General features: G+C 36.3%; 1 protein-coding gene across 2 annotated transcripts in view; it reads left to right on the forward strand.

Moving 5' to 3' along the window:
- ptprn2 (protein tyrosine phosphatase receptor type N2) overlaps nucleotides 1–27,947 on the forward strand; it is a 179,628-nt gene that overhangs the window by 106,291 nt on the left and 45,390 nt on the right. For both annotated transcript variants that reach the window (XM_051900568.1, XM_051900567.1), the window contains exon 12: nucleotides 6,584–6,648. In XM_051900568.1, coding sequence (XP_051756528.1) covers nucleotides 6,584–6,648 — 65 coding nt within the window. The remainder of the gene's footprint in view (nucleotides 1–6,583; nucleotides 6,649–27,947) is intronic.

Genomic DNA, 27,947 nt, shown 5'->3' on the forward strand with positions numbered 1-27,947 from the left:
TATGAATACCCGTGAACACCAATGAAATCAGGCTGCATATTGCTTTTAAGCACTCAAGACCATGTGAATTTTTACTATGATTAAAAAAAACAAAAGTGATAAATCATTGTAATGCACAATGGCTTGTTGCATAGTTTTATTTAACATGATCTGTCTTAATAAGATTTCTTAGTGCAGAATGGAGTAGACCACAATCCTTGAATGTGCTGTTCACTTTTAGCATCTGCATTTTCAGCATAACAAAATTTTGTCTACTAATTGAATGGCATTTGCTAAACATTTCTGCCTGCCTGACTGAAAACAAGCTATATCTTCATATATCCCTCTACTCTCTCTCTATCTTATTCACTCTCTGTCGCTCTCTTTTTGTTTTTCTCTCGTTCTCTGTGATAGATACGTATAGACAGGCTTCATATGTGGTGGGTTTGGCATCTGTCATGATGTCTGCTCTAATTCTGGAGTGATTGCTCGATAACGGTTATAGCCACGTCGGGCAGGCTCTTGTCATCATCTCTTTGCTTGCAGCCGTTTTCATTGGCAGCCATGGAGAGGGATGGATTGATTGGGTGAATAGGTGAGCAGAGGAACGTGGGTGTTGAGATGAAGATGTGATATTAAAAGATCCATGAGTGCTTTCTGGAAAATGCTTTTTTCTGTCATCCTAAAATGGCATTATGTTTTTGCAAACAGATCGGGGGAAGGCATGATGGGATGGCCCTCATTTCATACGCAATCTCTCAATCACTCTTTCTCTCCTCAATAAAATGAAATAGATGCACACATGCCTCAGCTCAGTATAGGATGATGATAAATGAATAAAATCCATGTTGCAAAATGTATTGTTAAAAAATATGGTTGCATGATAAAAGTATGACATTATAGCATTGTAGTGGTTGTGAATTTGCGATCAATATCAAAACATACATGACTATAAATGCGTTCATACTGCAATTTGTTCAGTTAAATTGTACAGTGTCACAAAATTCTATCAACAAAGCCACACTTTAAGTATTTTCACAGTCTTTATAACACTAAAAAAAGGAGGGAAAAAAAGTCACAATGGCTTTGTTGACTTGTTTACATTTTAATATCATGCTCGACTTTGTTTAAAGTGGGCCTCAATTTCCAAACGTCCTTCAGACATCTTGACTTTTGCAGGACAAGCATAGTGAGCTTAAGAGAGAGAAGTAGCACTTATTTCTGATGAGTAGTGTGGTTAAAATAAAATCCCCTGGTTCACAGCCCCCAGGCAAATCAAGCTTGATTCAGAGCCAGTTGAACAAGTTGCCCTTGTTCCTTGTCCAGTGAATCTTTGGATATAAATTGTAAGTACATTTACAACCAGGTTTTGAAACCTACTTGTCATCACTCAAAAGGTATCAGTCTCAGACCTTTTTCAGCTTAACATTTTAAATTTATAGAGATTTAAACATGTAAACATTCACACTGGTCTTGGTTTAATATGCCAGAGAGGTTGAGAAAGCCAAACATTTCACCATAGATTAGGGTTATTTTATTGTGTGTATGGGTTTGACAAGATTTTTTTACTTCCAACTAAACATTTCAGATGAATTTTAAATACATTTAAAAATGGGATATTTAATTCTTAAGAGGACTTTCAGAAATGCAGTCCATTAGTACGACGGAGATGTTGGAACAGCTGGGACATTAAGAAATGCATATCTGAAATAAAACCGAAGTGACTGATACAATAGCCAATTAAAGCCAGTTGAAAAACAACTTGAAAATCAAGCCTGACACATGTTTTCATGGGCTGTCTTGAATAATTTGGGAAGTCAAGGCAATTTTTTACTGAATAAAATCAGAAATATACAGCTTCCAGAATTTGTGTGTGTGTGTAAAACAGATTGTAATTCATATAGTTCTCTGAAATACATGTTGTATTTGTTGTATGATGAATGTCAAATATGAAATCTGAAGGAAATAATTTTAATTTTTAAAGGCCTTGTTATTTGCACTCCATGGCAGCTTTGCGAGAGCACCACCGCTCATAATTTTTTTTTTTTTTTGGCTCCTATCTTCTTTCATCATCTGTGGACAGATCTTTTCTCTGTTTATCTTTCATTACCTTTGAACCACAGCCAAATCCAGCATACAGTCCTAAACGCAACAAAACACAAACCTTCATGATGCTTTTTTTTTTTTTTTTTTCAAAAGCAGGGCATCTTACCCTCACGCAGTCCCTTTCCCCTGAGAAACACTCAGGCTCCCTGATTCTGTCCCTAGCCTTTCATTTACATTTAAAGTGGCTGCAGACAGGCCTGAGTGCAAACTGGATGGAGGAGGCCTCCACAGTCTCTGAGCTCTAATAAATGGAGACTCTGAGGGGTTCTGGGGATTGGCTGTGACACAAGGTTAACCTGGGTGCAGTTTCATTCGCAAGAGTGGGTCAAAGCTCAGCTCAGGGGAGAGTGAGATTTAGTCCCTCATGTGCGAATATGTGATGTGAGAAGGCATGTTTGCTAACGTGGTTGCATTTTCTCTCATTTAGCATTTAGTAGGTGCTCTACAGACACATCAACAAATTGATGAATATTGGTGGCACAGTATTTGTGCTTGTTTTCCACGTGAATGTAGTCTGCGTCCTGGGTGTCACACTGAAATATGGCTGATTTAAATAATATTCAGTTATTTAACATTATCCAGGTGTTTCATTAACAAATATGGGTCAATAACATAAGATTGGCCATGATAAAGAAACTATTTTATCAAGAATTTTTGTTTAATATCATTGTTTTTGAGGAGTCACATCACATGATATTTTAAAGTCTAAACTTGCCTTGCCATAAACAGGCCAAACTATGTGCTATTGTTATAGACTTTGACCTTGACACAGTTGTGAGGGTTTGCATGGGTCTTCTTTAGGAGATAATTTCCTGTTTTGTGTTTTTGTTTTTTCTGAATTTTGGTTGCATCACATGAACATAATAAATAGTTTAGAGGTGAAGTTATTGTTATTTTTAAATAATGAAAAATTATTCCAGGAATCAAACAACAAAAAAGCAAATGTTCAGCTGACAAAAATGACGATGTACAAACAACGAAGAGTATATTTTCCACCTCTATTTACGTGCCTGTACAACAAAACAGTATATATATGGCAGTAATAGATGTTTACTGAGCTTGGATGATCTCTGTCTCGAGAAGTGATGATGTGGTGCAGAATAGCTCAGCTGTATTTGAGACCCAGACACTAAAAAAAAAATTCTCTTTCATTTTCTCTCAACCGCAGCAGCTGATAGACACTTTAGTTCACACACTCCCTCATTGTCGTTCTATCACACACACATACACCTGTTTGTAGAGACCAGGCTTTACCGCTGTCACAGACAGACAGTGATGTAAGGAGAGATGAGCCGCTCGATGAGGCATCGTGCTTAATCATATGGAATGTAGCATTAAGAGTGTATGGTGAGAGGAACAGGCTTTGATAAATTAAAATCCTAATTAAAGAGTCTCCAGCAGACAAAACCAGCACTGGAGACCAACTCTGGTGTCATTAGCATAGCCGTCATCTGGGGGCACTTAAAGAACTCTTTCTCTCTCTTTTTTCCCGTGCAACTCATTTTGTTCTGTATTTCTTCAGAACTCAACTAAATGTTTTTTTTTTTTTCCCCATTTCTCTTTTCTGTCCAGCTTCTCCGCCTTGGCTTCCTTGCTTTGCCATTTATTTTCACAGTTTTCTTGCCTTATCTTCCTGCGTGTTTGACGGTCTGTTTTTCTTATATATCTGTCTCTCTCTCTTCACTATCTCAGTGCTGCCTCTTAACCCCGCTCCCTCCCTCTGCCGTTCCTGCTCCGGCAAAGTAAACAAAGTCAATTATAATTTCACACTGTATAATTATTTTCCCTTCTGTGTAATCTGTAAAAAGCCTTTTAATTCACTCTCTCTCTCTAAATGCGCTATCAAAGCTGTGCTTGAAAAGAGCAACTTGCCTGAGAATCAAGGCAAGGAGAAAGTGTTTCATCTTATATGTTGAGCTTTTTTTAACTAATGCATTTTGTTTGATTCCATCATTGTAAGATATGTTTAAATCCACATACTTAGTGCACACGATCTCATGCTCGTGTTTTGCAATGTTCCTTTAATGCTTGTAGAACATGGCAGGTTATTTGGTCACACATTTAAATTATTAACTGGCTGAGATCATCCCCACCTCTGGTAATTAACTTATCTGACGGACTATTTGTTGCTAAAAACTGCTAATTGTTTAGTGTTTTTTGTTTGTTTTGTTTTTTTGACATCCATCTTTATATATATATCTACAGTATATCTTTTCCAATTATTAAGTTGGAAATGTTTCAGAGTAATTATTTAAATATATAAATGAAGAATAGAAGAATATTTATGCATTCTCTGTCCATCAAGTTGAAACAATTGAGAGGTCATGTTGCTTTACCACTGAGGTTCACAACTTCACACTGTAAAAAATGTAACAGTAACATTGAATTAAACTTGTAGTTTAATTTACAGCAACATTTTGTAAAGTACAGTATTTACCTGGAAACTAAAGTTGCCAATAAAATCCTGTAAATACCCCCAAAATCCAAGATTATGTAATAGTTTAACATTGAAAATGCTGAAAAGAATAAATTTAACAGCAAACTGTAATATATTGATTTATATGCATTAGATTGAATGATATCTGAATATATTTACAAATGAATAAAAACCAAGTCAAGGGTGTTGCAAATAAATATTTATTAAAACTGGCAGCAAGGCATTGCAAGGCTTTTTCTGGTAAAACATTTTCAGTCTTTCAACTGTTAAAATTTTATAAAAAATTACATAGTATCACAAAATAACTTCAAATAACTGTTTTTTTTTTTAAAGCCGTTTAAGCCATATTCTGAGTAGAACATTAACTTTTAATAAAAAGTAAGGTCAATAAACAGAATGTGGCATTTTGGTACCCCAAAAAATTTCATTTTGACTCCTGTTGAAACACATAATTTACCACTTTATTTATAAAATATTAATCTCCAACGCACGTTCACGAGAGAACCACAATGCGTGCTTGTTGTGTTGATACGCGAGTGGACGTTGTTACGTTGTTAATGTGCGTTGGACATTAATATTTTATTATATTTGTCTCACCATGGCGTACCCCGTCTCGTACCCAAAGCCTTGCACCTGAAACAAAAACAACATATTTCTTTACTCACCTAACGTTATGTATGGGGAAACATTGAATTTTTCAACTTTTACACACCGGGAATTATAAATAATGCCTCTAATCTTCAATCATTCTCACGCTGCTCCAGTCAACTGGATTTCAAATTTGAACGAAGCCTGCACAATCCCATAATGCCACACCTCAGTAAGTTATTGTGAAAACATATGAGCTACAGTAACAGTATCTCCTTCTTGTAAATAAATTATATGGAAATATACTGTTTAACAACGGTAAAACTTAGTTTGACCCAAAATGCATTGCGAACTACAGCTACATCTTGTAAAATGTTTAAACAGTACCGTAATATTCTGTAAAATTTTGCTGTAAAAACTGCAGCAATTTGTTACTGTGCACTTTATACTTTTGATTTTTGTTGGTTTAAATTGATGATTGTTTGGTTTCGATTGGTGTTGTGTTGAGGAGATACAGCAAACAGTTGCAGACAAACAGAAATTGTAAAATGTTAACTAGTTAAGTATCACTTGAATTGCTTGGTTTGGGCTGTAAGGAAACTAACATTACTGCAGGCCAAATGTCAAAATGGCAGATATTTAAAGCATCGTGCTTTACTGTTTCTGTCATGTGAGCAGATGTGGCTCCTAAAATGCCAAAACAATAGCTAACCTCATTGAGTTGATTTAGTTGATTTCAGTGTTCTGAGAAGTAAACAAAGAGAAGTATCTCTGATCCTCTGGCATGACAGCTTCGTAGTGATCAAATTGTTACCAGCAAATCAATCCTTTTTTTTTTTTTTTTTTTTTGTAACATAGAAATTCCACAGGGAAACATATTTTTGGACTTTTTAATCAATACTAAAGCTCTTCCATGTTCTGAATTTCTGAAACAGTCAAATGCTGAAAAAAAGCTCCAGAATTTTGATCCATTATCTTAAAATATGACAACATCCATAGCAGTCTTGAGTAATTTGTTTTTTGCAACCACACAATGTTTTTTCCCCCAACTGCTCCCAGATTCAAACAGTAGGTTAAATTTTAGTATTTGCAGGTTTCAGGCTGACACCTGTTGTTTTCTTGGTATATTTTTTGACTGTGTTGGTTTCCCTGAAGCAATATACTAATGCCCAAACATACTAAAATCCTTTCTCAGTGCTAATAATCCTGAAAAACATTGTATACGCCCTCTCGCTAATTTCCCTTGTCCTCTGGCCCCGTTGATTGTTGCTTGCAGATATTTGTGTTTGATGTCTTGGTTCAAATGTGATTCATATATATATATATATATATATATATATATGCAGCAGGCACCCAAAAACTCATTCAGATGAGCCCAAACACTCCTGTCACACACATCTCCATCTCAGCACTGATGACATGTTATAGCCTATGATGTGCTCTCACTCAGTCCCCCTTTTTTCTCTTTAACAGTTGAGCAGAAAGGACAGCTGGAGAAGGAGAGTGGTCTGCAGATTCTTGAGGCTGGACTGAGTGATGTAAGTCAGAGGAAAGGAGTCTTCTTTCTCTCCCCTCTTCCTCCCTCACCAATGATGACATCCTCCTTTCCCAGAGTGCAACCCCTTATTGAATGTATTTTACTCAAAATCTGTCCCTTAACTTGGCATTCTTTTATAGATGGTGTTTATATTGAACTCTAGAATGAAATGTCATAGATTAGCACTAGCACCACCAGCATTAAATTGTGAGGAAAGTTCAAATCATTGATTTGAGACCTGTTTATCTAAATGTCTTTTGGAGTGATAATTGTACATTTGTGGTGGCCAAGTACAGTTAAAGGCTTTTCACATTGCGCTTAACATCATTGTTCTAAACCGGCCTTTTAATCCCAGGTAGAGGAACGTTTCACACTAGTAATTTATGATCTGGGTTTTTTAAATCTGTGGATTAGAAACCCTGGAGCAGGGTTAGCACCACAACCTCACATTGCAGTGCCAAACATGTGCAGTGTTAAAGGGATAGTTCATCCAAAAATGAAAATTGTCATCATTTACTCACCCTCAAATTGTTCCAAATTTGTATGAATTTCTTTCTTCTGCTGAGCACAGAAAAGGTATTTTGAAGAATGTGGGTAACCAAACAGTTGACAGTACCAATTGACTTCCATAGTTTTTTTTCCATACATTTCCTTTTAGCAGAGGAAAGAAATTCAGACAGGTTTGGAACAACTTGAGGGTGAGTAAATAATGACAGAATTTTCATTTTTGTGTGAACTATCCCTTAAACAATGCAGTGTTAAGGGCTATTCACACAGAATGCGTTTTTCCATTCCAATGCGCTACTTTTCCATTGTTTTTCTATGTAAACACGCACCAGTCGGATGTGTATGACCGTTGTGCTCATGTCTTTCATCTTTTTCAGGGTTTTGCACATGAAACGGCATTCTAAAAAAATGGCGCTCAAGTTAATATCAGTTCAACTTTTAAAAAACACGTCTTGGGACCATTTTTTCCCCATTCCACTGCCCGTGTCTCGCATTTTTCAAAGCAAAAACGCATTCTGTGTAAACAAGCCCTTAGAATGTTATGGCTTAAATACAACAAAACTCATATCACTTATGACTAGCAGTCAACTAATAGGAGAAAGTCTTACCTCCCACATGAAAGGTTAAATATCAGGATTGAAGTCCTGTTATCATTGCAGTTGGTTCACTATAAGATTTTTGCGAACAGCATCTGATGCAAAATCTCTTGTGGTACTAAATGGTTACCATATTCATATGTCATGGCATTTGTGTGTTATTCCCAAAGTACTTCAGAAAATACTCTATTTTCATTGTGCATATCTAAAAACGCATAGTTTTACTTTAGCATCTTTTGTTAGCTTGCTCAATTCCTGTGAATTTTTAGATCAGATAAAACTCCAAAAGCCAAATCTGGCATTTATTTTCCGACCTAATATTAATAGTACTTCCTTAATTTTCCTAATATTTTAAAGAATTTAAACGTCTTACACCCAAACGAGTGGGGTCAAATCATAAAAACTTCTGTGACTGTGTGCTATATATTTATGTGTGCGTGTGCGTGTGTGTGTGTGTGTGTGTGTGTGTGTGTGTGTGTGTGTGTGTGTGTGTGTGTGAACATGTGTGTATATGTCTGTGATTGCTATTAAATAGAGCTAAGCTTCTCTCTCTGTCACTTTTTCAATTCACTGTCTGTTGCAGAGGCAACATGCCAAATATACTCTGTCAATCAAAACAGCCACACAACGGAAAGAGAAAGAGAGAGAGAGAGAGAGAGAGATGGAGGGACAGATGGTTATTAGTTATCTCAATCAAATACATGGACAGAGATGTTTAGAGACTATTGCCTAATACGCAGACATTTGGCAATTTCACTGGATACTTTAACCCGAAATGATTAAAAGTGCTGTTCTTCATGAAACATAAAACCAGTTATAGGGTAAACAATACTGTCCAGGATATACCAAAGGGGGAGTTTAGTATCTTAGATTGAAAATGGTAAAACTTGTTTTGCTTTTATTTAGGATAATAATCAGAGAGGATATCCTTGCATTGTTCTCAGGATTGAAATCTCATACCCACTGACCACCTGCTCTTAATTCTGTGTTGTTTTGGTTTTAGATCTATAGCGGCCCATTGAGCACTGCTTAACAGCTGCATTGATGCAACATCACCTGTTAGACCACTGGCAGAAAGATATGAGTTATGAATACTAGACGTGTGACACATCATTAGTTTGCAACAACCTTTTTCAAACAGTGACCATTAAAATACATTAAAACAGTAGTCAAGTTTAAGTTGATCAACCATCTTCAGAATGATCATGGTTGTTGACAAATGTTAAACTAAAATGCTATAACAGTTCGGCAGCCAAAACAGCCCTAAACAGATTGATAATTTAATTGCTGTAAAATGTATATCAGATCAGGTGCGGTAAATGGTACAAACCAGTGTATTTATGATAATAAATTAAAAGAATGTAACAAATATCATTTTGCAACATTAAGCAGCATAGCAGACTGTTTTTGTAAGTTAAAACTGTAGAATGTTTAATTTTAATTTTAATTTTTAACAGCACATGACAGTGATTTGCATGAAGCAATTTAAACATACTTTCTTGGAATACATTTTAAAAACTGTTATATTTCTGATTAATTGTGTGCATGTGGCAACAAATGTGAGCTTTTTCTTGTTTTTGTTTTTTTGTGACTTTGGACAATCACTGAGATAGATGTTTTTAATTTTCAAGTCTCCTTCCTTGTGCTGTTTTCTGACTCTCCCATTACATGAAAACCCAGGCATTGATTGTTTGCCAAGAATTAACGTCAAGCATATTCCTATTGAAAGCAGCACTTTGATAACCCATCCTCCCACCTCCACAAATTGTTTTCCGATCCACTTAGGGTTGTCTCCATGCCAACATAAGACAAACACAACAATAGAAAGAGGGGAAATAAATAAATAAATAAAGGGATGCATGTTTTTTGACACATTAAGCAAGAGATGCAGCCATCTCGCTAAGACAATAACAGGATTAGCTCAAGTGCTGTCAGTCTGTGAGCTGACATAATGCAGCCTTTAATATTCATAAAGAAATTAAGTGAAGAAGGTTTTGAGGGGCGGTGGACGGATGTGATGAAAGGGGAGGGTGCGTGTGCATCCGCATTGATAAATATTCATCGAGGCCTCTCAGCGGAGGTGAGAATGTAATCAAGTAGGGTATTGATGTGCCGGCAGCCTTTATGAACCTGGTCTAAATGAGCTTTCCAATAGAAAATGTGACCATAAGACCTCAGTATGTGTGCCACAAACAAGCAAAGAGGAGAACACATCGCAAAACAAGCTGTGCCTCTTCCAACTCATCTATTATCTTTTCATCCACTGTAACTGATGGGTTGGTAGCAAAAAAAAAAAAACTGTCATCGACATTATTATTTGAAATTGACAGGGTCATGAAATGGCTTTTATATTTTACTGGTGTGAGCTTATTTGAGAATTTGTTTGCAAACTGTTCGTGAGTGCGTAATTTTGCAGCCCAGACTGAAAACATATCATGTTGTTTATAGAAATGAAGAGTAATTAACATCCAAATGTAACCTTTTTTAATCAAATTTTAACAGCAAGGATTTTTGTAGTGAAGTCCCTAGTAACAATTTGAACCCAGAGCTCTCATTACAGCACACTGAAGGTAGTACAGAGGAATTTCATTTTCTCCGCTCACACACCTCTGACAGTCATTTTCACCATGCTGTATGGATGTAGGGCCGCTGTCTAAAGTTTGTCAGGTTGGCCCGTTTTGTTGGTAATTAGCCTTAATCACGACTGCTCTGCAGGGGTCGGCGGGGGCGTAAGACTCTCAGCTGGAAGGGAAAGAAGAATTATCTCGGCTGTATGAATGTGATCAGATAGCGCTGAATAAAAAAAAATAAAAAGCCATGCAGAGCCGTGCATATGTCTATGTGTGTTTCACTGGGCAGAAGCGTGTGTGAGTAGGTGGATTGACACAGGTTATGAAAGACGTAAGGAGAAAAAGATGGATGTACATGTAGGAGAGAAAAAAGGATCAAGCAGATCATAAAGGTGCACGATCTGGAGAAAAGAAAAGAAAGATAAAAAAAGAAAAGAAAAGATAAAAGAAAAGCCTTCCCATGGGGGCCAATCAAGTCATAGGATTCCTCTTACCTCACACATGACTGAAATCTTTCTCTGTATCTGTCTGCTAAAGTAATAACAGAAATGCTTAGCTAGAGCTCTGATATGCCAGTGGTGGATGTGAGTTTGGTAGATGTAGACTGAGGTAAGTAAATGTCAGAGAGATAAGGAGGGAGGATCGATAGGCCTTCCACAGGTCACACCTCCATGTGGGCACATGCAACATTTAAAATGAAGACATGATTATTTGATGTGATTTCTGAATGTCAGAAATCACATCATTTATAGCTCCTGCATGTAGAGATCTGATGATATTTGCACCTAGGTTTTTTTTGTTTTTGTTTTTTAATGATCGCACTAAACCAATACAAAGGAGACAAGGAGGCATTTAACGTTTCTTAACGGGGGTGGTGCCGCCCTCCAGGAGCTGTTCGGAGAACATCGGGGGGCGCTGGAAGCAATTCCTGTTACTCCAATCTTCAGTGTCACATGATCTTCAGAGCTCATGCTAATATGCTGATTTAGTGTTCAAGAAACATTTCTTCTTATTATTAGGCCTATTAGCTGTACATGGTGCTTATTGGAATGTGTGGAGGTGTTTAATCAGGATTTTTTGATGAATAGAAAGATTAAAATAGAAATATTAAATAGGAAATAGAATAGAAATGTAAATTATTTTAAATTATTTAAAATATAAATGTTTAGCATTATAAATGTCTGTACTGTCTTTTTAAAATTTATTTCACATTTTGCACATTTACTAAACGGGACAGGGAGCATATCATATATCACAGTATATTAATAAAAGCTTTTTGAGAGTCTCAGTAAAGAAAGAACCAACTGAATTCTCTTCTGTAAAAATTCACTATGTATATTTCCTAAACAGGATTTTGTAACACGTCTCTCTAAACTTTGGGGCAACAGGGTATGTCAGATAGAAATTTAAAGACACCTCAACATCGCCAAAGGCTACAGCACTGAAAATCATACTGTGCTTAAACTTTGTAAATCAAATGATTACATTTATTGTTGAATCAATTTAATAAATTCTTTTGCTGAATAAAAGTTTATTTTAAAAAAGAATTCTGCTGACCCCAAACATTTGAATGGTAGTGTATATAATAGGCTTAATAAACACAGAATAATAATCAACAATAATATTCAGGAAATTAGGACAATTAGACCACATTTTATTTGATGGGGACCTAGATAATGGGTAGGGGGTGCTGACCCCAAAAAAAAGGTTGAGAACCATTGCATTAGAGTGTTAGTTCAGAAAAATATATATCAGATATTTGTGAAATCTGGTAGAGAGCAGGGTAAGAGAGAGAGAAAACTGGAAGAAGGGAAGGGGAAGATTTCTTTTTTTAAGTTGATAGTTGATAAATGTGTTGATTAATGTTTTAATGAACTCATTTGCTGGCCAGTATATCATATCTTTCTCCCTGTTAAAAGATGAACCTCTTTATAGCTCCTTCCTTGATTAAAAGACAGGGAAAGAAAGAGAGGCAGAGAGAGAGAGAGAGAGAGAGAGAGAGAGAGAGGGGATGGGTGTTTAAGGGATGAAGAAACACAGGGCCATGCACAAAGGATGAAAAATAAAAGGGAACGGGAAATAGGGAGAGCAAGAGGACCAGGATACGTGAAAGAGATATACATAGCTTGTAAAAGGCAAAAGGAAAAGCCTGACCTTTTTTCCCTCCCCCTATCACTGCCAGAGGTCACGGGGGGGCACACAACACCTGGTGATATCACCCGCCCCCTGACCACCTGTATGTCAGCTGGCCCAGTTGTCATAGCGACAGTGACTCTGCCACCCCACGTCAGCTATGATAGGGGTTTCCATAGCGACTAAATCCCCGACACTCTATGTCAGCTGCACAGGCCTATCGTTAACTCAGTCTTTGCCTAGCAGTTGGTGGGAAGTGTGGGAGACGTCCAGGTGTAGAAGGTGACGGAAGGAGAGCTTTAAAAAGAACTGTCTATCTTCACCCAAAACCAGCGATACATTTTGTCTGCCCAAAAGCCTTGAGAAAATATTTTTGTGGCAACACTTCAATTCGTTAACATTAGATTATGCAATAGCTAACATGAACTAAGAATGGACAATATTTTTACAGCTTTTATTAAAGGGTTAGTTCACCCAAAAATGAAAATTCTGTCATTAATTACTCACCCTCATGTCGTTCCACATCCGTAAGACCTTCGTTCATCTTCGGAACACAAATTAAGATATTTTTGATAAAATCCAATGGCTCTGTGAGGCCTGCATTGCCAGCAAAACAATTAACACTTTCAATGCCAAGAAAGCTACTAAAGACGTATTTAAAACAGTTCACGTGACTACAGTGGTTCAACCTTAATGATATGAAGCGACGAGAATACTTTTTGTGTGCCAAAAAAGCAAAATAACAACTTTATTCAACAATATCTAGTGATGGGCGATTTCAAAACACTGCTTCATGAAGCTTCACGAATATTTTGTTTAGAAACAGTGGTTCAGAGCGTGTATCAAACTGCCAAAGTCACGCCCCCAGTGGTGAATCATTGAAATTTCAAAACACTTATGACATAACGAAGCCTCGTTTACTGAAATCACGTGACTTTGGCAGTTTGATGCTTGCTCCGAACCACTGATTCGAAACAAGATCCGAAGATGAACGAAGGTCTTACGGGTGTGGAACGACATAAGGGTGAGTAATTAATGACAGAATTTTCATTTTTGGGTGAACTAACCCTTTAATCAAAACATATACTAATTCATTTTTTAACATTAAGTTAATAAATACATTATAAATTAATCATTAAATAAATAAATATAATATAATATAATATAATATAAAAATACAAGGAATGAACACCAATTGACCCTTCGCCGGGAGTTTGATTGACAGGCGATCTAACCAATCATAACACCAAATCCACCGTTATGTCTGACAAAGCAGTCAGGAGAGTAAGTAGATTAACGTAGGTGGACTTGAACTTGAAAAATGGTGTGTACTGACGTCTTTCCGCGATTGAAACAACATTCTTTATGATGTTCATTCATGTTTATTTGATGCTATAAATGAACTAGTAGGAAGAGATGATCAGTTCACGAGCCGCTTGAATTGAGGCGCTAGAGCGATCTGTCATGACACATTAAAGAGCCACAAAATGGTATTTGTTTAAATTTCTTTAAAAATGACAAAATTTTGTTTCATATCAAAAGTAACCTGCTCTGTCTTGTCTGTTGACACGCTTCTCCGCGATGTATTTTTCAGTGTGTGAGAACATGATGTATGGCGTGAGAGCGCCATGGCTTGTCAAACATAGCAACAGTAACTAAAGGGGGCGGGTCTTTGCGAACGGTCAATTAACAATGAAAAATTGTATATTTATGGTATAGATTGTAAAAGTAATATTCATTGTTAGTTCATTATACTTAACGCAAATGCATTAACTAATGTCAATGAAAGAAGTTATCAGTTTTGCTGCTGTTGTGATGGATTTTTAAACAACAACCATTTAAGTGTTCTCAGCAATATACTGTATGCGATGGAAAAGATTTGAATTCCAAATTCAAACAAAAACAGAATAAAGTTCTTCAGGTGCAATAATACTGTTTTTGTGAAAGTAAAAACAATGTTCTGAACAGTTGTTGAAAATGTCACATCAGGGAAAAACCAAAAAAAATGTATTTAAAAAAACAGAGCTTTTGTGTATGATACTATAGTTTATTTAAAAAAAGAAAAGAAAATACAAAGCAGGTTGCTTTAGGTGAGAAAGGTTGACATTTACTAGAATTAACGTGTTTCAGAGCCCATGACATGAAAAGAGACTGAGAGAGGCTGGCCTGTAATTATTGCTATCAGATGGGTCAAAGTTGGACTTTTCTGAGCAGTGGAGATTCTCCTGGCATCTTTGTCATCAGACATTAGACAGACTCGTAAAGAAATTGTTGATAATTGGGGAAGGTCAGTTGAAGTGAATTTAAGGAAAAGAGATGGGATGGGTTTGGGGGAAAAAGTGGTAAAATGATTAACTCTAAAGTGCTGGAAGAAAGGTTTGGAAGCTGTTCTAGATGGAGTGTTAAAATGGCATCAGGAGCAGATAGTGCGAAGGTTGTGTATGAATGAGCTGCTGTTGGCTACTTTATTCTCAAATTAGCAAGAGGCAGATCCTGTCAAACGGTACATCTGACTGAGTTGGTGAATAAATTGGTACAGGAATTATTTCAGGGTGTTTATGCATGGATGCAGCCCATTAGCAGTTGAATTCTCCAAGCATCCACTTCAACAGATAATGCAGGAAAGATCAGAAAATCATCTATGACAGGCAGGAATCTCGACTCCGAATTTCCTTGTGTGTGTGTGTGTGTTCCTGGGGACAAAATCTTTGACCTTGTGGGGATTTTTTTGGTCCCCATGAGGAAAACAGCTTATAAACTTAACATCCTTATGTCTATGGAAATTCCCCATAAAACATGAAAACCCAACATGTGTGTGTGTTCACGTGTATCTTTTTGTATGCGCTTTTATGAAGAAAATTAAGCATGTCTGCATGCTTGTTTTCATAGAATAGTCTTTGTGAGAGGCTTGTAAACCTTATCTGCTTATTTACTTTCAGTTATTTCACCTTAATTTAACTAGGTAGGCCATTTAAATGCAAATTCTCATTGTAGAATGGGAGCTTGGCAGGTAACAAGGGATAGTTCAACCATAAATGTAATAGCAAAAAAATAAATAAATGGAGGAGGAAAAAAAACAGACAGAGTGCTAAATGAACTGAAACATTAAAAATCTTTAATTAATAACAGCTGTTGTAAAAAACATTTAAATATGTAAATGCATAAAAAGACAACATATCGGGACAAATGTATTAAATGAGTTTTTAGAGTACAACTGCATGCTAGTTTTTCATCGAATCACCTCTGACAAAAAAGAGAGTGTGTATTTTTCTATGTATGTGAGCAAAACCTCGGGTTCCCAGACTCTCTCTCCATCCCTGCATTGACTCTCTCTCTCGTCCCATCTCTCCCTCCCCCAACCCAACAAGAGAGTAGAATTTGATGCAGTGGAAATAAACATTAGCATATAATACTGTGACATGTCAAGGAAGGGATCTGCTGTCGAATCACATCTTGCAGGTGTAGAAACAGGAAGAGGCTTTCTCCAATAAGTTGGCCTTCACAAATGCAGGCCTTTCACCAGACCCTTCTTTCAGATCTTTGTCTGCCTTGCACTGCTAGTGTTACACTATATGTTACATATGTGACATATGCTCAAACACAATATGCGCCCACATTTCAGTCTGGCAGATAAAACTCAGCTGAAGTATTATTACGAAAATGAATGAATTAAGTATGTACTATTGTGAACTACAAAAATTCAACTAAAAACACATTTAAGCTATAATTCGGCTTAGTCTTTTTGAAAATGTTTTAATGTTATGCAAAAGCAGTCCATTCTGGTCATGAACAATATCACAGTTCTTTCTAATACTGTAATTCAGGTTTTAAATTGAAACCTGAAAATGCCTCACACTTCTATGAAGCAGTTAATATAACAGCTCTTCAGTTGGTGTGTAAGCTGATGTTTTACCGCAGCACTTGTGAAGTCTTTGGGGGGACATATTGGTGTTTCTGTTGTTATATGTAAATGGGGTTTCTGTAAAAATCCCTGTTCGCACTGACGACTCATTAAGAAGCTTCTCAGAGTCGCACGTGTGTCAGATATTAGATAGTCAGGAGACTCTGGAATAAAAAGAAGGGGGAAAAGAAAGGGAATGAACCCAAGCCAGACAAAGGCATTCACACTTGGTTTGTCTTTTCACTTATTTGTCCCCAAAGCAGTTGGGCATGGTGATGATTTCAGTGTAAATTATAATAGGAAGTTATTAATATGCTAAAACATTTTATTGCTTGGAATTTGAAACTTGGCATTGTATTTATATAAAAGCTGTGGAAGGTACTGAAATGTACATCAATTTGTATGAATGGAATATTTGATACATTCCACCTTGTTGATTAGAAATGACCTTGAAGGTGTTAATCAGCCAGATAGATAGGAAGAGACAAAGTAGGGATCACCATGGCAACACAAATATTTGTTACACTGAAGGCCAACAAATATGGCCTTCGTGTCCACTGCACGGTGGCACAAATGAATATCCACTTTACCGCTAATGGTGGCTTTCAGCTTTTGTGCAGCCAATACCGCACTATAATGTGGTGGTTAGATCGAACATCAGTTTTTTTGTGTACATTTAACGTGAGGGAGATCACAACTACACAGATTAAAGCCTGCCGTGAAGATCACCTCAATCTAATCAGGTGAATGATCAGATTACTATTGATTCGGTAACAGAAGGTCAAAAACAGCAGCACAACAGGCCTGTGTGAGCTTCCATTGTGCAAGGAAAATGTGTCAATATTTACCTGGTTATTTCCTGGCTTGCATGTGAATTTATGGCAGATGCCTTACTCAGTTTGAAATTCATGATAAGAAATAATTGTTAAAACTGTCAACACTTGTTGTTGTTGGCAGTATTGGTTTTCTTGTAAGTATTTGTTCATAACTTATTTAAATAAGGGCCAGGTTGAGGAGTAGGGCTTACTTAGGTGAGTCTGGTTAATATCCTAATTTCACTAAATATATTATACATGTTTATTGAATATTAAATTTAATAGACATGTAATTGTCCATTTCATTAAATGCATGTGGTAGGGAGATAGTTCACCCCAAAAATATTGTTATCATTTATTCATCCTCATGTTGTTCCAAACTTGTTTGCAAGATTTTTTTGATTTGAAAAATCAGTATTTTTGTCTGTATAATTAAAGTAAATGAGGTCCATTGTTGTATTGAGTTTTATTATGGACAAAAACATTTGCAGAAGAAAGTCATCCGTTGTGTCTGCTTTGTTGTTGTTTGGAGCAAACAAATAGATCGTAATTCATAACATGTTTCTGTAAGCACTTACAGAGTGGACTTTAACATGTCCCACTGTCCACTTTGAGCCAGGCTGGACATAATTTGGAGTCAGTCCAGAGATTCTTTACATCTCCACTGCAGAGCCATGATATTTCTGCCTCAGACATCAAAGCAAATGATGTTGTTCTCCTAATGCAGGGGAAAGAGGGAGTAACACAAATGAAATGAAATCACAGATAATAAATTGATACTGAAATACCAAGAGTGCTGCACACAACTTCAAAGCTTAACCCTGTTTCCTCTCTTTCCCGCTCTCTTTTCTTTTTCTGAGGGTCTTTCAATGGTCTGGAGATGAAAGTCCTCTCTTTTTAGTGGATATCCTATATTGTATGGGTGCATCCAGTTGTGCATGTTTTAAACATTTGAATGTAAAGAGGCCGTGGCATGTCGAAGAACTTTTTACTATTATCTTTATCCAGTGGCATTTGTTTCTTATTGAAAAAAATTCAAGGTTTTTTTTATTATTTCTTAACCACATTGATCAACTGCTGTCTTACCTTTCCAGCTTTTAATAAAGGGAGGTTGTATTAAAAAAAAAAAGACATGGCAAAAAGATTTTCTAAAGCTGTGTTTTATCTTTTTTTCAATGTTGTAAATATAAGGTCAAAGCTTAGCTGTGCTATTATTCGCAACACTAACTGACATCATAAACACCTACACTCGCAACAGATGGAGGGCATCCTAACTTCCTGTGCAAAGAGGCTTTGTGTTAACGAGGTGCCGGAGTGCTAATGTGGTGTGTAACGTTCAGATTGTGTGATCCTGTCAGATAATGTGTGTGTGTGTGTGTGTGTGTGTCTGAGCCTGGATGTTATAACTTTGTTTATGCTGCATTTTTAGAGTCAACCTAATGTGCCGACATCTGAGCTGCCTGTGATAGAGATTTCAGTGGGCACATCAACCGCCACTAACAACAGCCATGCTGTTAGGAACCCGGTCTGCCTGCTTTAAAAGTAACTTAAATGCCAGCGGTTGCTGTGGTGGATCCCTGTGTGAAATGTCATATTGGAGCAGCCGCTGCAGAGTGACTCTCTCTCTTCCCTCTCCCTCATTCTCCCTCTCTGCTTCTTTCACGGGAGCAAGGGCTCCAGAGGATGGTTGAAAGCAAAGAAAAAGAGGTGGACTCGCGACTCTGGCAACCTTTTACCAAGGTCTGACCTTTTGGTCAGGGAAAGAGCGTTTGATGGCGGTCTGTGCAGGCATTCCCCCCCACCAATCAACCACTGAAGCAGCTCTCCAAAGCAGTGTGAGAGGCGTTTTTTTTTTATTTTATTTTTTTTATTTTTTTTATTTATGAGTGTTGAAAGGGAATAGTGAGTAACGTGTGGGCACCTGCATCTATCCCTCATTACACCTCCCTTTCCTTCTCCATTTTAAAAGGTAATGGATAGGTCAGCCTTAAGCTGATGGGATTCAAACTAGCTATTTCGACCTTCCACCCTGCACTCTTTTTACATCATCTGACAGTGACACATGAGAGGCCAGTGGTTTTATGACAATTGCAGCTTTTACTTTGTGTTATTTTAAAGTTACATTAAAAGTACTGTAAATGCTGCTGCTGGCATGCCATTAGAGCTGCTCTGACAACAAATGCTTTAAATTAGACATCACTCCCACAAACTGCTCTCGTGGCACCGTTTTATTCCTTGAAACACAAAGACCATTACCTCATGTTATATCAATAACACATTGTCTGTCTATTGATTCTAAACTCAAGTATCCAACAGAATAATGGCATTTTTCCTGAAACATGCCAATTATATTCCTTACCTTGGCTTAATTAAAACCAGTGCTACTGGTTTTAATTAAGAGGGAGCTACTTTGAAACTGTACTTTGCCAAGCTGCAATCGTAATTTGAAGTAGTTTGATTACAGTACAATACAAGATAGAAACAAGATGTATCTAACTACATTGAAGTAATGTAGAGGGGCAATATGTAAACACTACCGTTCAAGACTGTGTTTATTTGATCAAAAATACATTAAAAATGCTAATATTGTGAAATTTTTTTACAATTTAAAATAACGGTTGTCTATTTTAATATACTTTAAAATGTAAATTATTCCTGTGATGGCAAAGCTCAGTTTTCAACAGCCATTGCTGTGACAGTCTTCAGTGTCACAGAAATGTCAGAAATGAATTAAACACCTTACATAACTGAACAGAAACATTCAAATCACGGAATGATTTTTGAGAGTCTGTCATTTACATTAACATTTAGGTTGAATTGATCGCTACATATCTGAGCGACAACTGTCTATAGCCTTGATTGTTTGATTATAAACTCAGTTTAGACATTAAAAACAACCTTGTAGTGTTTGGTCACGTTACACTGCTGCTTCTGGATAAAGTCATTACTTTTAGTTAGTTACTCCTTAACAGTCTGCGAACTACTTTGTAACCAGTCCCATCCAAAGCAGTGATATGATGGGTTTATAAAAGTCAACTGTTATTTGAATGATCCGCTATTGCCATATGTTAGTCTAGTCTTGCTTTCCTCTCAGCATGTCGTCTCATTTGTGTGTGTGTGTGTGTTGAAAAGAGGGCGAGAGAGAGAGAGAGAAACTGAGCAAGCACCCTCAGGCAGTGAGGGATGGTGGTGCGGGGTCACAGCTGGGTACAATGCTGGGGTTTAAATGTCAGCCTGGCAGGGTCTCCCTCTCAGTGCCATTTTGTGGGACATGTCACATGGTAAAGCTCTGGTGGGGTCAGATATAGAGCAGGTCTGAAGCCCAGTGAATGGGCGACTGCTGTTTCTCACGGCAGGCGTCACTTTGTGAGTCTATCGGCAGAACACTTTTAGAGACACTCTGTAATACCACTGACATTAAAACTGACTCTGACTTCAGTTGAGACGGTGTAGCTATATCATAGTGTTTTGAATATGTTAGCAGCTGGTGATTTCTGCAGATTGCTGTCCATGCTACAGCAAAAGACAGGTGCTTTGATTTGGATTATGCAACACAGAAATCATTCATTAAAACTTTAAATATGTGAATATTATACATATTAGGGCTGTACTACATTAAAATTAAAGTTTAGACAGTTCAGTGGTATTAGAAAATTGAGTTCATTTCTGTGAGTGCAGGATTGAAGGATTGCGTATTTCAGTGGATGTTTTTACTTAAATTGCTTGTGTAAAAAAAGGTAAAAACAAACATTGGATTTGTTTGAATAGGCCAGTAGCATCAAAAAATCTTTGTTGTTTTTTCCCCCTCTGTGTAAAACACTTTAGATTTGGAATGGAACTGCATTGGCATGCCCTCATGGAATCTGCTTTTTTCCATATTTTTTTAGTTGGGGAAGTCTGTGGAATTCTGTGCAGTGGATTGTATTTATACATAGGTAAATGTGCTACTTATTTTCTGAAAGCATTATCAAATTAGCTGTCCAAAATAAATAAATCATTAAATGAACAAGCACACAAAGGGAAAAGAGAATGCAATGTATATAACTTTGTAAATGACAGGCATTAAAATTCTTCATTAAAATTCAGCATTGTATCTGTGGAAGTTCTACCGGCATAAATTTTATGTGGACCTGCTTATTAATAACACTAGAGCTTTAAGTACTCTACTGTTCAAAAGTTTGGAGTCAATAAGATATTTTGGTAACACTTTACAATAAGGTTCATTAGTTAAACTTTAGTTAATGCATAAACTAACATGAACTAACCATGAGCAATACATTTATTACTGTATTTACTAATCTTCGTTAACGTTAGTTACGTTAGTTCACAGTGCATTAACTAATGTTAACAAGATTTTAATAACGTATTTGAAATTAACATTAACAAAGATTAATAAATGCTGTATAAGTGCAGTTCATTATTACTTCATGTTAACTAATGTAGTTAATTAATGTTAACTAATGAACCTTATTGTAAAGTGTTACCGATATTTTTGAAATAAGTCTCTTATATTCAGCAGTGCTGCACTTATTTGATGTGTATTAAAATTACAAACGGCTATATTGTGTAGTATTACAATTTAAAATAACTGTTTTCTATTTTAAAATGTATGCTATTCCTGTGATGACAAAGCTAAATTTCCAGGGGCCATTATTCCAGTCACATGATCCTTCAGAAATCATTATAATTTGCTGATTTAGTTCAGGATTCTTAGATGAATAGAAAGAAGAACAGCATTTATTTGAAATAGATTTTTTTTTTTTTTTTTTTTGTAACAATGTAAAAGTGTGTTACTGTCACATTTTGATCAATTTAATGCATCTTTGATGAATAGAGAGAAGGTATTATCTTTCCAAAAATGTACTGACCTCAAACAGTTGTGTATGTTGTTATTATTGATTTATTCATTTTTCAGTGCACAAAATTATTTAGACAGCGTTAAGTTTTAATATATTGCATAATTAGTTGCATATACTGTAGTTACACGAGACTACACTAGTCTGCGGACCTTATGCGCCAGAGAAACAAGCGCATAGCCATCTGTAGAATTTTGTCTTTGAACTTCCCATTTAGTTGTAGCTCTGTATATTTCTATACCATCACTGTCAAAGAGTAATTAGATGGTGTGGATTTACTTTTTGAGTTAACGAAAGTTATCATGAGCATTGTAATGTTTGAAGCGGATATCATAACAAATGTCAGTAGATTAGGAAGATTTTTAAACAAGCGGTTCATTTGTAAATCCATAAGATCTTACTTTCATTACCTTCATGCTGTGGAAATACAGACACAAAAAGCGCAGCGCTGAAATTTGATGGGGCTACATAAGGTCTTTATGTTCTTTCAAATGTTTTCTGTTATTCTGTTAGCTTGTTTTGAATTAAAATGCGCTCTTATATAGTATGTAAATACTGGAGGGTATGAGAATGATTTTTGACACCTGCCTCAGATTAAACTCTTTCTGTTTGATATTCATTTCCCCATATTATTTGAACTCTTCCATTGGTGTGCTGTTTGGTCAATTTACATTGAATGCAGTTGTAATTTGGCTTATCCTTGAAGTATCTTAATTCTAGATAGTGCCTAGACCGTCATCCTTATTCTCTTCAAGTTTAACTGAACCTTTCAAATGAGTCACCTTGAAGAATGGTAAGAAAAACATATACTAAGAATAGTGCTCTGAATAGATACTTTCATTCATCAACTCTTCATAAACCAAATCAGTGCATTTATTTTCATGATCAGCGCTTTATTATACACATTCTTTTTCTTTTTAACACTGACATGTTAAAATATAGTGTATGCCAATATCACATTTATTTTTGTCATATGTCTGGTTTTTCTGGCGACATGTGGAAATAGTCATCCTAACCTTTCCTTTTTATTTCATGTCTGTCCCATTCATGCTTTTGCATATGATTGACGCTATGTTTTTCTCCACAGTATGTCTTTCATCAAGGTTATTCAGCTTAAATGAGGTGCTAATACAAATGCAGATTGTGGAAACACTGCAAAATAATCAAGGCTTTTAAACCCCCTCAACATGAGCTGATCATTAAAAGTAATGAAGTGATAATGTGCGCTAATCGAATATGTCGCTGATTGTCTGTGGTGTCTGCTCAGCGCGTGCTCTGATATACATACATTTTGCTTGATGTCCTGTGAATCTGTCTGCAGACTCTAGTAACTGTCAAGGATTCTGTTTCAATACAGTTTAGCTATGGTTAATGTGCTGTAAACCTCTATAACCAACACCTGCTGACTATCTGACTCCTCTAATGTTGTGTCTGGTGGTAGAACTAAGCAGAGGAAAAATAAAACCAGACGGTTCCTCATAGCAATTCATGCCAACATACAGACATGGGCTTCATTACACATTCACCAGAGCTTGAGTTGTGCTCTGTCTTTTGCCTTGAGGCAAAAAGAGAACAGCTTTCATGTGAACTTAAGACACCGATAGCTCTGGTCGAGTTCTGCTGGAGTGAACTGAAGGAGAAACCCAGGCTCCATAGCATCATTTGCAGTTGTGACACTGTGTTAGATTAGCAGTAATTAAGCGTTGAAATCAGAGTGATTGGCACTGAGTCAGGTCTCAGCGTTGGCATGTCGAGAAGAATTGTGAGGGGATGGAGCAACCTGCCCTGGCTCTATTCCACGCTCTTGACCATCTCTTACTCTTCAGACTCAAGGGGAGAAGGTTATCCATGTGTCCATCTAACTTCCCAAGAAACTCAGTTGCATATAGACTGATATCCAGCCAACATGTGTCGAGGATAGTCGTCAAGCTGTGTTTCAGTCATGTTGTCATAGCAATGACTAGGCCAAGGGAAAACGTCTTCCCCCACTGGTTGTGCTGTAGTAATGAAGATGCTAATGAGAATTTATGTGACCATTATGTTGTCTTTTTTCTTCTCTTTTTTGTCTTTCTTAATGGCTCTTTCCTTAATGACTGACCTCTCTTGTAGTCACTAACATGTGCTTTGTAAGCCTGTGGTTGAGGGAGACAGTGGGTGGTGGAGACAAATGAAATGACAAATGAAGTAAACATTTTGGGAGAATTCAGGGCGTGTGGCACCAGCAGCCGTCGACATCAACTGTGTGACATCAGCAGCCATTGATGTGATTGGTGTTTCTCTACCTCCCCTTTGCTGTGTTGTTTTTGTGTTGGCATGTATCTCTCAAATCGAAATGTGTATAATGAGTGTTTGCGGTCTAAAAAAGTACCTTAGGTACATGTAAGGAATTTAACAATTAAATATGACCTATTATAAACGTTGCAATTTACAAATTATATATAGTTGCGGTCATAAATTTACATGCAGAATCTGCAAAATAGGAGGGATCATAAAAATTGTAAGTTTTTTGCATGTTTAGTAGTGGCCTGAATAGGCTTTTTCAAATATGTTTCAACATATGTTTAGATGTAGCTCACAAAACAAAATAATACATTAATTTTATTTGACATTTGTTTGAAAAATGTTTGAAATTACCCCAATAAAACATTTACATACACTTGATTCTTAATACGGTGTATCAAACTATTACTATCAAACATTTTTGTGGTTTTTAAGAAAGAAAGAGACTAAGAAGAGAAAAGAGATTAAGATTAGGATACAGAACAAGCAAAAACATTGAAATCCTCTCTGATGACTTCAAAACTAATGTATTGATCACCAGTAATGATCACTATGGTTAAGGAATTTCCAAATTAGAAATGTATAATTTGTGCTAATGGGCATTTACATTTATTCACTTTTTGAATGCTATCAGATAGATAGTATGGTTAGAAATGGTCATATATATAAAAAAAAATCATGTATTTCATAATCTGTATACATATATTACAGGGGATGCACATTTGAGCAATGGCTTCAAGCTACCATCTGACAAAGCCATCAATATTTCAGGGTGACATAAAATATCACAGACAAATCGGTCATTTCCTTTCAGTTCTGTCATTATAAGGTAGTGTGCATGCTTCTGTCCTGTAAAGTCTAGTTTTTGTGTGAAGAAAGTGTATTGCTATAATTAAAGCTACTGTTAGAGAGTTTTACAAGCATCATCAGAAAACATAAAAAAATGCATATGGAGGTTGTTTTGAGCATGATGGTGAACTTCAAACATTGCAGCATTATAGAGGCATTCACACATAATATTATACGAAACCGGTTAGCAAAAGTGGGGTAGTGATCCACAGCTTCTGATTAAAGTGTGTTTAAGGATTCATGAAAGAGTATGTGGATAATATAATCTATAAAATAGTGTATCCTAGCTGTATCCTAATGAAAATCAGGTCATAGCCATAATCAAAAGCCATAATTTAACAGAGACATGCATAAAAGATTAAAGGACCTCACCAGAACTTTCAATTCATAGATGGATGACTATACTATACAAGAAAGCCACGTGTAACTCAGCAAAGGCCATCAAACATTTTTAAAAGGTAACAAATTAAAGCCACAATATAGGGCTGTGGACCATCACGCAAAAAATAAAATTATATGGATTAGGTTTATTGTACTAGTACTATTGGACTTCTTTGTTATGTACAAAAGCAGATCCATCCTAGCAGATAGCTATCCAAATTACATGCATGTCATATGTTGATCACAATAGTCTCATGTGATGCTAAAGCTCTTTTGTAAGTCACTCTGGATAAGAGCGTCTGTTAAATGCCTTGAACGTAAAAGTTCCCCACATCAACAATTTGCTTGTTAGAATTTTTTTTTTTCTACTTTATTTTTTTCTCTCTCTCTCTCTCTCTCTCTGAATTTTGAATTTGCCACAGTTTCCATTGAACAGGTGTAAAATGTGTAAAGCAGTACATAGTTCTCAACTGGTTTGGCCATGGGACCCACATTGTACCATGGTCATTAAGCCATGGGAAGTATATATATACATATGCTTAATAATTTTATATATATATATATATATATATAAAATCAAGCAAAATTATTAAGCATATGACTAATACTGATGAATAAACAGTAGGCCTATAAGGTAAGGCTGTTAAATAGCAGTCCCAAACTATTTTTTGTTAATACACTAAAGTTAGTAAGTTGGTATGAGCCACCACATACATTTAAAAATATACAAAATAACACAAAGTGAAAATAAAGTGGAATTTTGGGGTTAAGGAAACAACAGTTACCATGGTAAATACACAATAGTAAGAAGAACTGTTACTAAAACATGGACACTGATCCTGATGAATAATGAACATCATACCTGCATCCCAGCTAACACAAAAAGTACGTGATTTATTGGTACTTTACTTTTATTTCATGACTTACTAATTCACAACGTAACTACAATGTTGCTCTTTATATATAGTGAAGTGATACACAGTGTGCGCCTCAGCATTTGCGCATGCAATTGAAGAGTGCGCTCTACAAGCACAGTATAACATCTAATAGGACAGAAAAGTAAGTTTTTCTGAGGTCAGAGACTTTTTATTTCATACCAAGTTATGAAAATAACATTAGAATAATGACACTGACATATAGCCTGACAACATCTCATCTGAAGATTCTCATCTGACCACAGATACTGAATCAGGATAACAGGTTTTTTTTTCAGTCACCCTCTCCTTAAACTGTATCTGGCAGAAGAGTCAACAGCTTTCACGCACGTCTTTTAAAATGAAAGTCTCGCATCAGAAAAACATTTTTTTTTTTTTTTTTTTTGATGTTGTTTCTCACTTTTGGGTCGCAAAGGATGGCCTGATAGTTCTTTAGTTCTTGTTAGAGCTGTTTTCAGCCTCTCACTCTCTTTAAAGTCACAGGCTGCTTTTAAAAATGTCCATTTTCCAGATCAGGGGAAAAGCAAGGTGTCATGTGTGAATGAGTGTCCTAATCAGCAGTAATGAGACTGCATACAGGAACAAGGTGGCAGATCTGACACTGATGTATGGATGGTGAGTAATGATGTCTGCGGTGATGGTGTAACAATTGAAGTGGTCTTAGATTCCTCAGTGGGATGACACTAGCAGAAAACATCAACAGGAACTGTCTTAAACATCGCATTTAACTCTTTCTAAGGTTGTTAAATATATGTGGTATTGCACCTGTAGATACAAGCTTTGCTCCAACACAAGCTCCTAGTTTATTACAGTGTAGCAGATGCTATAGAGTTTTTAGATGGAGAGATCTTGGGATCTGTGAGCTCTTTGCAGGTCATTTCAGGATTCATCTTCAGGAGATGATTGACCATGATTGATCTATGTGAACATAGAATAATAGGATTGCAAGATATTGAACTCTTTCTTAGAAAAATTAAAAAGTGCCATTACATATTTAGAGATCATAATAAATGGTTGCACTATTTTAATGAATACTAGTAAAGTAGGATACTTACTGCAGATAAGTATGAAGATAAGAAACTGGAAATACTGGACTAGCCAAACAATTAAAAGGGATGTTCACATACTGCCCATGTTGCAGTTTTGCAAATATTACTTTATTTGTCAGGGACAAAGCACATTTATCAAGGATCACTTATTTAAATTTGCCAGGTTTAGCCAATGGATAATTTGAGCAAAATCATGATTTTTAGCTTTGTACAAATGTGAAACGAGTCAAGACTAGTATATTCTAACCATCATCTTATTATAGCATTTCATAGCAATACTTTTTTTTTTAACGATGCTTTTTTTGTTGGCATACAGGTAGGTGAATTGTGGGTCATGGCCGCTAACCACTCACATCTCTTAACTTATCAACAATGACATCATGGTAATCGTTCTTTCTACACTTTTAGACTTCAGCGATTGCTTTTAA

Source organism: Ctenopharyngodon idella, chromosome 7 (genome assembly GCF_019924925.1).
Source record: "Ctenopharyngodon idella isolate HZGC_01 chromosome 7, HZGC01, whole genome shotgun sequence".
NCBI classification, from domain to species: domain Eukaryota; kingdom Metazoa; phylum Chordata; class Actinopteri; order Cypriniformes; family Xenocyprididae; genus Ctenopharyngodon; species Ctenopharyngodon idella.